At 34.6% G+C, this 15,573-nt stretch overlaps 1 protein-coding gene across 2 annotated transcripts in view; it reads right to left on the bottom strand.

Moving 5' to 3' along the window:
- LOC134530656 (cyclin-dependent kinase 7) overlaps positions 1–15,573 on the bottom strand; it is a 52,771-nt gene that overhangs the window by 13,266 nt on the left and 23,932 nt on the right. For both annotated transcript variants that reach the window (XM_063365690.1, XM_063365691.1), the window contains 3 exons: positions 10,780–10,957; positions 5,496–5,668; positions 4,708–4,820 (listed from right to left, as the gene is read on the bottom strand). In XM_063365690.1, the coding sequence (XP_063221760.1) occupies positions 4,708–4,820; positions 5,496–5,668; positions 10,780–10,957 (464 nt within the window). The remainder of the gene's footprint in view (positions 1–4,707; positions 4,821–5,495; positions 5,669–10,779; positions 10,958–15,573) is intronic.

Genomic DNA, 15,573 nt, shown 5'->3' with positions numbered 1-15,573 from the left:
ATTAATGATCATGATCAAGGTCCACTATAAACCACAGGAACCAAATTGTGGCTTGCCGAGGACTGAGTGGTAATCTACCTGCTAACTTTAAATGGTTTCCTTTTAACAGTTTTTCATGCAAAAACTACTACATTACTGCTCAATAAATTGAACGAAAATACTTTACCAATTTAAATGTTCAAAATAGAGGGAGATCATATATTATATCATGAGGTAAAACAGAAGGTGGTACATAAACACAAACAGGCATACAAAATAAAAATTAAATTACCAGATTACAGTAAACTCCCTATTATCCGCGCATGCTACAAAAAAATACAGCTCATATGTAAATCTGTATTTTATTACAAGTGAGCAAATTTGAACTCTACTGACGAGTGTATTGTGTGCAGTATACAGTAAAACGCCACAGGCGAGCCCAGTGCGAAGGCGCAGATGACTCACGAAGCGGCTTTGCAACACATCGTCGGACTGCTTCACTATTTAGAGATGCGCAGTTTGGCTGAAAAACTTATGTTGCGGAAATTCAATCAAGAATTAAGAAACAATGTTTCCAAAGCAAGAAACAAAAGCAAGTGACTGATTTTTTCAAAGAGTTGTGCTTTTTTAGTGTCTAATGAAGTCTCTGAGTACATACAATATGTACTGTATCCTTGTTACGAAGTAAGTACAGTACCAAGCATTTTTATGTTTACATCACTGAAATGTATTGTATGATAATTATTCAGTAAAATACTAAAATTTTAGCATCATTTATTGATTTTTACTGTTAATTGTAACTTTTACTGTACATAAATTTGTAGATTTTTAAGTTGAAATTAATGTTTCCTTTTTTGTTTCCCGTTTTCGGCTCTTTTGCGGATTATCCGCTTTTTTACTATCCGCGACAGCCCTGCCACTTAATTTCGCGGATAATCGGGAGTGTACTGTATTTAGTCATGTTAGTTTAAAAATATTAGGTATTCTAGAATGTACTGTATTTACCAGCAGAAGGGCAACTAACTGTGCATATGGTTTGCACCTACATTTTTTGGCATAAAAAGATAACATTTTCACCATAAGGGTTGCTTCAAATAAGAGTCTGTCTTCAGTAGACTTCCATGGATACAAGTGAAGTCATTCTGTACCGCTTATTAGCTTATTGGGGTATAAGAAATACGACATTGCTGTTGACCCCTTGGTCTTTCTTTGTCTGTTTACTACGGGAGGGTGTGTGGTGGAGACAGCAGTCCTACGCCCACATCTCCCCTTTCCCCTCATATTTACAACCCCTCCAATTCCCGCAATACCTAACAAAAATAAATAAGAGACTGCTATTTTTTATACCTGTATCTTTTCGTCTATTACATTTTATTCATTTTGTCAGTTCCTTCTATAAAAACCAGCAGGCACATTACTGGCAAACTTGTGTGGAGCTGGAGGAACATAAAAGGTGCACTTCAAAACACCAATGATGTCTGCAGTTTTAACGTGTTCAGTTGAAAGCATGGGAAATCTCATGCAAAAACATTAATTTTTGGGCACAGTTGCACATAAACAGAGGGAGAACTGTCATGACTGCCACATGGCATCACACACTCGCACTTACACACTTGCTCACTCTGGCCGCTTTTTTTTTAATTTTTTTATTTTCCTGTACGCTAGTGCAGCAGATACATCACTTGCTGCCGTCAACCCCTGGCACATGTATAATAATTGTGCTGTCATATTTTAATCAAACAAATTATACTTACTTGTGGGGTTATATATATTTATTAAAAACCAACATAGCCTTGTTATTAACGGACATATTCAAGCACACAGTGAAAGATTAATTATTTTAAACCAAAAGTGAAAAACTTGCATAAGGATAGCATGAAATATTTTTAATACAAAAATTGGCATTAAATGTATGGTTCTTATGCAGGTAAATACGGTATATGAATACTCACACAACTGAATTTTCTACATTTGGAGAACATAAATTACAGTCATCATTAGGCTGTGCAAATCTCAGTTTTTTTTTTTTAAAGTTTGAATTGAATAAGAATAAAAATACCAAATTATTCTCGAATATGAATATTGAATTTGAATAGTATGAATGAGAATTAAAATCTAACTAAAAATTTTTTTTTCACATCAATGTAACGATTACAAAGGGAAAGATAAAGTATATTCGTAGTGCCTTCTGGGAAATTACACACATAATACCACAGTAGATTAGGATAAGTCAGCTACAATAATTATACATAAAATGTTTGTAAAAATATTTAAATAATGAAAGAAAAAATTGTGTTTTTAATTATGCAGCTAACCAACCAACCTTTTATTTCAGTTCCTATTCACCTTATGTTCAAGAAACTGCTACTCTATATACTGGTCAAGAAACTATTTGTGACCCACAAAACACTGCGAAATTCAATCCATTAAAAAAAAATAGTGATATTTTTATAATGCTGTGTTTCCGAATAAGTAATATTTAAACACCAGTCATTCACGAGTTTTCTTTGTTAACAGTAGCCAGATGAACTCTAGAGATGAATTGTATTTTAGTTTTGCAACATTCTTCTGGAATTCAAAACCATTATTTTTTTTTATTTTTTTTTTGGGACCACAATGTCTGTAAATTGTTTCAAATGTTGTAAATTGAGTGTGATTATATATTTATATGCCATTGAATCTATGGTTTTCACTTCTTTTAATGACCATCGCAATGGAATGTCTATGTTTTGTGTTGTTGGGTTCCATGGTTGTTGATTCATTATTTCCCACATATGGTGTGTGTGACAAGAGAATACAAATAATAGTTTGTTTTCAAGTTACAAATGTCACAAATATGCAGTGTTTTGAATCATATCCGTGATATCTCCACAATGTTTGGCGAGACGGTTATAGAAAAATTTTTAATAAATATTGCATGTTTAAAACATTGATTACTGTTCATATTTTTGATTACGGAGTTCCATTAAAATATCAAAAAAGGGTATTTATATCACACAGTGAACATTGGTATATGACCAACTCACGAGGTATGCTATGTCAAATACTCATAAGTAGGGATGGTGATTTTTCGTATTCGCGAAATAGATGCGAAAATATGCTAAATTATATTTTTTCTGCTATAAAGTTCGAAATCTAGACTATTCCAAGATAAATGCGAAATCAAGGTAAAAAACGTAGATTTGTCTTCACTCTACACAATTTTTTTTACCGATTGTATTTCGTTTCAGTTCAGTATCAAAAGAAACCATCATTTTATGGCGTATTCAGCACAAGTATCTTATTGTCACGTCATTCACAACAACTATTGTTCGTAAATATTGAATGAAGAATGGCCATCCGTGCCTCGCGATTGTAAACAAAGAAAAGAACAACTTGCTGGAAGATTGTCCGTCATCTTGCAGAGTACAAGTTTTTAGGCCACCATATTGCGACATCTCTGCTTCGCCGCGCTAACAATTGTAAGTCCCATTTTCTGGCTGTGTTTCACGTGAAAGCTGCGTTCTTGTGTAGTCTGTGGAAGGTAGTGTTTTTACAAATACGTGCATATCGTGAATGTGTTGTATACTGTTATTTCTCATGGTAAAAATGGGACGAAACGTCATTTTCATTCGCAATCGCATAAATGAATACAAAAGTGAACAGTTCTACGAAAGTGATACGAATATTTTAATGCACAATTTATGTAATCGCTGTCTGGAGTGGAAAAAAAAAGCTGTACTTGAAAAGCACATTAAATCTGAGGGACATCAGACTGCAAAGAAAAAGATTCACCGAGAAGTCGGTTGAAGAAAAGAAGTCGGTAAAACGGCAAGCAACGGTTTCTTTTTTAAAAATATACTTTTCTTCAGTAATGTAAAATGAGAGAATTGACTAAATCGTGTTTTTAAAAATGCTACAAAATGCTAAATTTCAAATTCAAAATGCTAAATGTCATTATTTTAAATGCTATAAATCACCATCTCTACTCATAAGAAAACAAATATTTGTTGTTTCAAAGTGTTTGTATTTGAGATCAAATTGAATACAAATAATTAGAGACAAAATTTTATGGTTTTATTTTTAGGCCAAATTTATTTATAAAGCAAGAGATTTTTATTTTTTATTTACTCTGTTTATTCATAAAGATAGCACAATTTTCAACCGAAACAGTGTCATTTTGACTGATGCATGATGCATATTGACAATATAATTTGTAAGAAGCATGTCTTAACTACTGGGAACACTACAAATAAATCGGCAAATAGGTATATGCATTTGAAAATGTACCAATTTCGTCAAGTAATAAAATAGTTACTGACAGTTGCTTTATAAAAAATTATTAATTTTTCCAATCTAATTAATACATAAATTTTGGTACAAACTCCATGCCAAATAATTTACATTCATTGAATTTAATATATTAAAATTACATTTTTGTAATCTAAGTTGAGTTTTGATTGAATAAGCTTATTAATTTAATGATTTTTGGGGCATTTCGGTGCTTTACAGTGTATTAACTTGCATTTTGGTGCTACATGGTGTAGTGACATGCTTTTAGATGTCATTTTGATTTTATCGCGATTCAACATATAATCTTGTTCCTATGAATAATATTCATATTTGAAAATTTGCACAGGCCTAGTCTAGTCATCATTAACACTTACTAATATTCTAGCTTTGGAGTATATACAAATTAAGTATTTAAAACTATTCAGTCAAATTACCACAATTCACACATAACCTTACCTCCTTCTAATGGATCCTTAATCTTCCTCTTGAGGTTAGGCTTATCTTTCTGCTTGTTCCGTATGGACGATGGCAGTGGCAGCTGGGACCCTGGTGTAGGATATGGCTTGTTGCTGCATCAACAAACATTATGACAATGTCATTTTGCCACGTTTGTGCTATACAAAAATATTTCAGACACAAATTACCAAAACAGTATTGACTACTATTTTGATATTCTGGCTTAAGATGGAGTTATGTCTATGAGTTCATAACCTTGCAAAAAATCTTTTTACAAAGAAACCCTTTTTTTAACACTAACCCTTCCCGATTTTTACACAAATGTACAAGGAATGACAAAAAAAAAAAAAGCTCAGAAAGTATACGTTCTTTAATTTTGTACATTCCTGCATTTTGTGACTTTTTTCTTTGAGAACTGTACAATTTTGAACTTACCATTGTTTACAAAACTGTATACACTACATATATTCTTTTTCAAAACAAACTATGAACTTTTAAATCTGTACAAAAATATTACTCCTACTAACTTCTCAATAGTCTCAATAAGTTCCATTAAGGCTTCTAAACTCCAAAATACTTTTTTATAAGAGGATATTAAAGACCATTTTTTATTAATGGCTTCTTTCAATCAGCACCTATTAAATTTTGAACTGATGTGTTGATTAGTAACATTGAGGTACTTAAATAATTATGCTAATGAGAATGTATTAAGTCAATCAAATTCAGTGTAAATTAAGTTTGGGAGTAATTAGCACCTACACACAGCTAACGACTGTGTTTAAAAGCACCTGAAGTAAGGCATTTCGAGGGCCTGCTGGCAAGTGCAGCGGTCCAAAGGCATGATGGACAACATGCTCGCGATCATGTCCAGGAGGTCGTCGGATGCCGCGGTGAAGATGTGCCTCAGGGGCGTCCCGGGAAACATCTTGAACTGGATGAAGTCAGGGAGGCCCGTCACACCCTGGTGGCACATGACAACTATGTTTTACTGTGAATACAAACATTCGCTTCTGCAGTTCATAATGGTGCTGGAGAGGATTTTGATAATGATGGTCTGTGACAGTGGTTCTCAAAGTGCACTGTAGAAGATTTCTGGGCACCATGTGTGTACTTACGAACGTGCATTAGAAGTTATAATTCATTTAGATTAGTGATGGGTCAATTCCTGTTTTTTTCAGGTTCTCGGTTCAGTACCGGTTCTTAAAATTCGGTTCTCGGTTCTGACTTAAAAAATAAAATAAACATTATTCACACATTATTTATGAGGTGTTTCAAGTAATAAACTATTTATTGTTTTGGCTACAAAAAAAAAAAGCACTAAAAAGCCTCTATCCAGACTTACATGTTTAACAATTTACTATTTATAACACTGAAAATAATAATTTGTTTGTTTTGTTCTGTCCTCATTGTTTTTATTGTATGCTTACAAAGAAATGCATCGGCATAATGCTTCAGTCTTTAAAGAGGCTATCATTGCAAATTAAAAGGTTTAGTATAGTTTTCAAGCTACAGCAAACACACCAACCTATAACAAATGTAATATGTATTAGTGAAAAATAATTATAAATAATACATATAGAGATCACTTAATGAAACTAAAATTTACTATATTAATCTAGCAATTACCTCAAGAAATCTACATACACCCTCCTTTAAAACCTATGAATAAAAAGAAAATATTGCAATAATGGAAATAAATTTAATGTGGTAAACTTAAAAAAATTTAAATAATAAATTCTTCAACAAACTTATTGTCTACATCAAATTCAGTTTGTTTGCACAGTCAACAGTAAATTACTGCCACACATCTGATGCCATTTCTTACAAAATTTGCACTATTTTGCCAGAATAATTATACTTTACAAAGTGTCAACAAGCATTTTGTTTGACCAGTCAATAATAACGTACATCTACACTTCCATACACCACTTTGCTTATAATAATAACAATAATAATAAAATAAAAAAATGCCCCTTTCAAAGCAATCCCATTTGCCTAAAAGAAAAAGTTACTAGCCATTCCGCTAGATGGCTGCAGATGCGGTGAACTTGCACTCCACAGCACTGCACAAAAAGCTTAAATTTTTAGGTTGTCAAAAATTATTACGGAAATATTTAAAATCAATCATCAATGCTATTAAACAAATATACTATGGAATTTGCTCTTTTAATGGTTCTTTGCACACCAGTCACCCATACTTACGTGTCAATGACTCAATTAGCTGCCTATTTTAAAAACCATTGAAACAAACATGGCATCTTTCTGTTCTCATATCTCTGCTGAGGCATGTTATACAGTTGCACACATCGATGAACTACATGTATGGCACCTTCAACTGTTATGTTTTGATTGAAAAACGTACTTTGTTTACAGATGTGATGAGAATATTAAATATTTTCATGTGTAATTTATTTTATAGTTAGAGATGAATATTATTCCACTGAAGTCAAAAAAAATAATTCAAATGTGAATTAGATGTGAGTTGAGCCATTTCATGATGCAGTTAAGTTGTAGTGAAGGACTATTTTCATAAGGGTTTTGCTATACTGCTGGTACCGGTACCGACATTTTAGCTGCGGTTCTCGGTGCCGGTTAAAATGCTGAGAACTGTAGGAACCGAGAACCGAGAACCGGTACCGACCCATCCCTAACTTTGATTTAAGACACTGAACTAATTTGAAATTTACTGTAAAAAAAATTAATTATTAAATACTCAGTACATATTCATTATTAATCCAAACGTGTGTGTATATATTTAATTAATTTAGTAAAATAATCAAGATAAACTTTATTTAATAATGAAAATCAATAAATATGCTGAATGTGAATATAAACTCACTTATATAAATATACTTGAAAAACGTATTTAATAACAATTTATATCACTAATATTTACAATAAATAAATGTTTTTGATTATATGGACCTGTACTCAATATCAATCACAAAATTTCATAATGGGACTCGCACGTAGTTTCGCACCTGCCGCTAGAATTCACTACCAGAGCAGCTACGTGGACTATCCAATCATTTGATTTGTAGTGATAATGGGATAGGGTAAATAGGAGATACCCCGAGAAAACCTTAGGAATCATTGGATCCGGATTGTAACTATCCTTGCCCTTCCAGAACATGAACAGTTACGTCCTCGACACTGTTAAGGCGTCCGCCTAGCTGGGATTGAATTGCCACATTTCGCTGGTTGGCCAGGTAGTCCTGGGCAGCTCACAGTGACCGAAGCTGGAACTAGTCTGCAGCTGTGGTCACACCACGGGGGTTCCAGCCATGTCCCCCCTTCCAGGAAGAGTCACGGCCAGTAATAGGGTGTTTATAAACCTCCCACTACTGCTGCTGTTTTCTTCAACCTGCAGGCCATTGCTCTCACTAGAGACGCATCCTACTCTCGAAAAAAATCCTATACAGGGTGTCTACTGAGTTACAAAAATAAAAATTAGTGACTTTTTCTTGACTTTTTCGTGACAATTTTTACCGAAGTGTGACCACGAAACTTGTCAAAATGGTATAATTTTTAAATGTTATAAAATTAAGTGTAGCCTATACCTTACATGAAAAATAAAATGAAAAATTGAACGTTTGCTTTTCTTTATCAAAATGTAAAGGCCTAAGTGCCGAAAAAAAAAGACTTAAGTTAAGCCTACAAATCAAGGTTAGTTTGAAACTTAATTGAATATATATAATTAGATCTGCTTTCCCGCATGCCAATTTTTCGTCGCACTTTAAGCGCTAAAACATGATAACATTTGTTGGCAAACATTTTCAGCACATTATATCATAGAAAATATTACAATTCCATTCCGTAGCACTTTAACCTCTTCGAAAATGATTTCAGTTGTAAAATAAAATGTGGCGGCAATTTAGGGATTTTATGTTTTGTAATTTGTAAACATAGTCGTTAAAAAAACCAAAACACGAAAATACATCACACATTTTGTGCACAAATGTTTGGCTTTATTTTATCCCAGCCAAACATAAATTTACGTTTCGTACACACAAGCAAACAGTAAACAAACAAACTCAACGCTATAAGTTCGATTATGAACGATCGCCATTTGGCTAACAACTATCGATATGGACGCGGGTCACGTGCATTGACGCCTTGACAGCTACAATCGATTATGCGCGATCGTTGTGCGCTCTGTAGAGTAAGAATGAAACTGACTACGCAGTGGCTGCCACGGAACGAATACTTTCCTTTTTTTAAGCGTGTAATATACGAGAATTGAATAAATTACGTTTTCACGGCATTCTAATGGACTTTCTTTTAAATAAAGAAGAGCAAATCGCTATTATTAAAATTTTCTCGACATTCTATGTGAAAATTATGACGTTGTACGTAGGAGAATAAAAGCTGCACGCAACATATTAAACGGGATTTTAAAGCAAACGTCTTATGGCGAAAATGGCGGGACTGGCCTAGTTAAACACGGGAAAATATATTATGTGGGAACATCTTAAGCGATGATTTTCCTGAAAATGCAAGATGCCAAAAGCACAAAAATATGGTATATACAAGGTCAGTGCACAAGAAATACACATTAGCCTTGTAATTAATTTTTTCGTGACTTTTACCAAAATATACTTAAAAATGGTGACTTTTTCGTGACTTTCGTGACCTAGTAGACACCCTGCTATACCTAAAGTAAGAAATTTGCTATTCAGTTTTTTTTTTTTTAAACAGTGTCTAGGACGTAACTGTTCATGTTCTGGAAGGGCAAGGATAGTTATAATCCGGATCCAATGATTCCTAAGGTTTTCTCGGGGTATCTCCTATTTACCCTATCCCATTATTTGATGATAAAAATGAGAAAGACTTGAAAAAATACTAAAATAAACTTCGGCTTGGACCAGATTTTGACAAGGAAATTTATTAAAACATTGACCACTTTGTTAAAATTCATTAAAAAGTTAATACTACATAGTTTATTTTTTATTACCTATGTAAATTCCTGAGGATTTATTTCCTAACAAATATAAATAATTTAATATTACTTTAAGTAAAAATAGAGTTTATGGACTGAGCTATGTATTTAATAATATTATGGCAATACAATAAACAATTAAAATGTATTTTTTCATATATTGGCTTGTACAATTTTTTCTTCTTTAGAGTGGTGGTTCAAAATGAGCCACCCCCGAATTTACGAAGGTAGCGTTTTTACGAATGTAATCTGTGAAACCGTGAGCATATGCAAAATAGAGGTTCTAGTGTATATGCATCACAGATCTTCCTTTGAGTTTGCGAAACTGTTTCCCCTCGTCTTTTCACTTTCCAGATAATTATTATCTCATTAAGAGGAGAGATCTTGCTGTGGGCGAGAGATGGGGAGTGACACAGTGCCTCAACATGACACTTCTTCCCTTTCAGCCCTTCCTCACCACATCGTAACTGTCAAACCTTAGATTATCACGTCAAACAGATCACATCCTGCCGCAAGCAATAAGCCAGTGAGTCTGATTTACATTTGTCGGTAGCCAGATAGTTTAAAAATAAGTTCACAAACAAAAATTTTTTTGGTAACGTTTGTACCCCATCATTCTTTGTCAAAACATCAAATTAGTTGGGGGGATTGTAAAGCAGTAGAAGCATAAAGGAAAGAAATTAGAATTGTACACACCTGTAATAATCATACAAGTGTGTGCTTGTGCGAGGTATCTTTATATAGATTGTATGCAAAGCACCATACTAACTTAAGTAGTAGTTTCCTGTTTCTGTTTGAGGCAGAAAGCTATAGTTGTATTTGTTTGCAATAAAGGAAGTGGTTGAAAATACTTCTCAGTATCAGACCCGGAACACTAGTACATACAGTGTTTCCCGACCACTGCACGGCCACTAGCATAAAGTCAAGCCTCTGTATATGAGTCAAAAGAGAATGGCAAAGAAAATAAATATTTAACGTACCTTTAAAGGAATACAAATGTTAATAACGGCGTACATTCAGTATGGAATAAAATTGGTAATTGTTACAAAAGTCCTAAAAATTATAAAACCGGAAAAAAAAATGTAGCAAGACACCAAAGAGAATGTGTGTGGAATGGGGACGGTGGTACTGACTGGCCAAGAGCCCTCGGTCGGGGTACCGAGGGCCTGGAAGATGTGAGTCAGCTGGTCCAGGTCGGAGTCCCCCGGGAGAAAGGGGACTCGGAGCAGCAGCTCGGCGAGGATGCAGCCCACGGCCCACATGTCCACGCCCGTCCCGTACATGCGCGCCCCAAACAGAAGCTCAGGCGACCTGCACACACACACATGCTTGGGCCAAACTACTCTGCAACAACTCAGGACTCACTATCACCAGCACGCAGATGCACAAGGCAAAATACAGATGCTAACAATTGTAACACAAAATAAACACTTGTTACTCTGCAACTTGCTGGAAAATTAATAAATAAAAAATATATATTTATCTATTCTTGTATGTTGCTGATAAAAAATTGTCATTAACATAAGAAAATTATTTTGTATTTATCTTTATCAGCATACAATGCATGTCCTTTTTTTTTTAATTGTGGAGAGAGCAGATAAGATTAATACAAGTATGCACCTCGACATATTACCGTATTTACTCGCATATAGGTCGCACCCATAATTTGAGGTCTTGAATTTGGTATTTAAGATTCCCCCCATATAGGTCGCACCGGTAATTTAATGACGCGAACGGCCGGCGCGCCGTGCACAAAAGATTAAACGGGTACTGTAAAACTCCACTACTACGAGAGCTGATAATAGCCTGATAAATTGTTGTAACAACAAGTACTCGTAATAACCGAATATAGAAAATTGAAGTCAAGTTAGACTCCTGACTTCTTAAAATGTCTTAATTGTAGACTATAACTCGAAAACAGTGCTTTGTATTGAAAAAATGCACAGAGTAAAAGTTGTAGTAAATTTAATTACGAATAAAAAAGGCCCGTTATAATTTTTTTAATCTACAGCGGTTTTTGTTATGGGTTCCGATAAATACTCACGCTAAGTGAATTTACGTCACGCGAGTTCGGCTATGCTAGCCGGCTGGTTGTTATTTTCGTTCAAAACGTGGCGAAGGAACTTGTGTGGATCAGGCAAAAAACATTCGGCTATAAACGAAAGATATAAGAACAATGCTATCCTGAAATGCTGTGACATGTTTTTGGAGTAGATAATCACAGCGACAGACCGACAGGATGCGCTCCCGCCCTTGCCGTCAGCTATGTTTATTTCGACAGCTCAAGCAATTATCTTTTCCACAACCCTTCACAGCGTAAAAAAAAAAAAAAAAAAAAAAAAAAGAGAAAAAATAACACGTTCAAATGCAGATGGAAAAGTAACTATGCAGTAAAATAAATACATATATTTACGGCCCCGCTAAATTTTCTATTCAATAAAATTCAAAGTATTAGTGATTTTTCAGCAGAAACTGCTGTGTGATTAATAAAAAAATTGTATCATAATAACTTAAACTTATAAAGTATTTACTAACGGCGAAGGACAGTCGTATAAGCCCATAAAAATATTTATTTTACCGAGAATGGACTATACAACCTGGCTTTTGCCGCACGTGGTGTGGGAGGGGAGGAGGATGCTGACAGTTTCTCACGCAGAAGGTTGAAATAAGGGAGGGAATGTGTTGAAATGTTAGATGGAAAAGGGGGGGGGAAGGGTGTTTTTACATGGTTTGTGGCTCTGGGAGGGATGAGCCTTGAAGAATTAGCAGGGGATGGGAGAGGTAAGCGTCACGTCACGTATGACGTCAAGCCGCCGCTACTGCCAGCCTGGCCCCACGAGTTTCTTATGCTCTCGCAGAAGCTACCACAGTGGCTTTTCATGCAGGCGGGTAAGATAACATGACAGCTGAGACGGTTTTTCTTGCGATAGTGGACGCGCCGAGCTCAGCTGTCTTTTGTATGCCTGCCTGCATACAGTACAGCTCTCGCCAAGATAAACGTGAACACATAGCGCCCAACAAAGTGTAACAGACTTGTTTTTTAACAGATTTTACTCAAATTTTCGACTTTCTCTGCTCAAATTTTTTACGGTTTCTCAAAAAACGGTCGTATAAACGGAATGGACGCATCAGAGGGGGGTCGCATCGACGGGATTCTACTGTATTCCAAAAAAAATTCCTCAAAAATTTTTAAAAAATTTTCTTCACATATAGGTCGCACTTCATTTTTCCCCCATCAAATCTGGTAAAATTGCCGGGACCTATATGCGAGTAAATACGGTACTTATCAGAATAAATATAATTACCATATGTTGTCAGTTTCACATAGTGTAGGTGTTACAGTATATAAAACTTTACTTGTTCTATTTTGTAATGTTGTGCACATCTGTACAGAACATTTTTTTTGGGTGTATGATGTAAATGGAAATTACCTGAAATTAATTTATAATTTTACAATTTTGCCAGACAGACACACCTATACAAGACGAAATATAATAATACAAACACAAAAACCAAATGTCATAACAAACACTAAAAAATACAGTAGAACCATATTACATATAATGTTCCTGCTTATAACATCATACTTTTAAAGTCCCAATACTTTCCCCATACGACAATGTATTTATTTACTATATATAACATTTCACGAATACTGGATTTTCTGCTTATAATGTTTGCGTCATAAATTTCAATATTCCAACACTTATCCCACCTGTGAAGTTTAACATATTAAAAGATTTATTATATATTTAATGTGCATTTTTGTTTACAATCACTGCTATACTATAGATATAGATTGTTCAAATGGGATTGTATGGCAAAACCAAATGTGTGTCAGAACAATAGTGCTACATGTTAGCGCTGGCTAATGCTCTGTATTCAATATATCGAAGGTACATATCATTTGCAGTTACATGTCTGTTGGCACCCTTGTCTTGAAGAAAACAAAAATACAAATCAAAAATACAAATCCTTCCACTCCTTGCCATTTTAGTGTGTTTTAAAATGTACGTACATTGTCCTACAATACTTTAGTTTGTCAACTATTCCACAATGACACAATATTTTTCTATTGCTGATATAGAATTTAATTTATTTCATCATCATCATCGTCACGAATCGTGAATAATTTTACAGAAATTTTGCAGTGTGTCTTTAAAGACAAATAAAATTGAAGCTGGAAGCACAATGAAATTGAAAAACTGTTGGTTTGGTTAAGACAGAAAATTTGAGCAACGAATGTATCCATCAGTGGTTATAAATTTAAATATTTCATATAGGTCAATTTGTGTGTGTGTGTTGTGTTGTGTGTGTGTGTGTATATAGTGAGCTAGAGAGACACACAGATAAGTTGAGATAGAGCGAGATATAGAGAATGAAATGGGTTAGATAGAGATATATAGATGTATAGAGATTTATATATAGAAGAGATAGAGATAGTGGGAGGTATATATGTACATATAAAGAGATAAATAGAGATAGAGAGATACATAGATATAGGTAGATGTAGCTAGAGAAAATATATATTTAGAGAGATAGATAGATGATTTGTATATGTGTAACTACTTAAAACATATTACAAAACAAAACTGAATGAGGCATTGCAATGCATGCCGAGCATTAGCTAGATAATGGAATCTTTTCAATATTAGTAATCTCTTATTTTTCAGCTTTTTTCTATAGTGCTTTATAGAGTCTAGATTACATACAGACCACCAATTTTTAGATATATACAGGTAAATAACTATACACTGGCAGAACGTCTGTCGGGATCAGAAAGTGATATAAATTATTTTTTCACACTTGACATTCAAATTAAGAAGACAATTACTAACTACATCTGATTTCAAAAACGGTCTCCACCCTGTGTTCAGCCCGGGTAACGCCGGGTACTGCAGCTAGTTACTAAATAAATTAACTGTATAATGCACTCAAAATCTGAAAAATTTACTACTGCAGTATATACATATCCAGGGCTCGATTTTAGCGCCTGTCCGCCTGCCCGGGACAGGCAAAATCTCGTCCGGGCAGGCAAAATAAAAAAGGCAACTGTCCGGTGGACAGGTGCAACTTGTGACGCCGAGGTTATTCGCACGCACTAATGCAGCAGAGGTGATTAATAACATTTATGCGACCACGACCGCAAATAAAAGGTCTTTGACAATATCTATAAATAAACAATAATGGCTGCTCTTTTGTGACGGACGACTCTGGCTATTGTATACCGCGGGAAAAACAAGTAGGTTATGTACAAACCGTACTGAAATCTTCTGAATCATAATTCTTAAAATCTTACGTTCACGTCATGATTTACGTAACATAGTCGTATTCGTATGCTAGAGATGCAATACGTCTCACACCGATGATGTTTGTTTTTGTTGCCATGTTTTAATATTTCGTTTCAGTGCAGCCAACAATTACGTAATTTACCGTTGTTTACTTTCAAAATATAATTTTTTAAATTTATTGTCTTTATAAATCGCGACTTTACTAATTCCTTGCTCTACTTTAACATAGTTTGTTAACAGAAAAGCGTTTTCGCGTGGTTAACATTTCACGGCGTACTCCAGATGCAGCTGACAGTGGCCGCAGTGACTGCGACTGCTTGAAAATTCGCTGTCAACTGTTGCATCTAAAAATAAACATTACTTGTTTACAGAGGACACGGTAATCTTTTACAGTTTATCTTGTCACGGCGATTGTTTAAGTATTTAATTAACTGCGTTACACAATGTGGAAATTCATTACTGGTTCTTCAAACCCACCAGAAAAGAAAAGAAAAACGGACGAGGACAAGTCAGAATATAATGTTAAATATGACAAAATCGCCCGGTCCCGTACCTTTTTAACGTCTTGGTGTTCCGAGTTTCTTTGGCTTCGTTACGACACAGAAACAAAACAAATGTTTTGCAAAGTCTGCGAAA

The sequence above is a fragment of the Bacillus rossius genome, chromosome 3 (assembly GCF_032445375.1).
Source record: "Bacillus rossius redtenbacheri isolate Brsri chromosome 3, Brsri_v3, whole genome shotgun sequence".
In the NCBI taxonomy this organism is placed as follows: domain Eukaryota; kingdom Metazoa; phylum Arthropoda; class Insecta; order Phasmatodea; family Bacillidae; genus Bacillus; species Bacillus rossius.
Note: the sequence above shows the minus strand (reverse complement) of the source record. Positions and strands in the feature narration are given on the sequence as shown.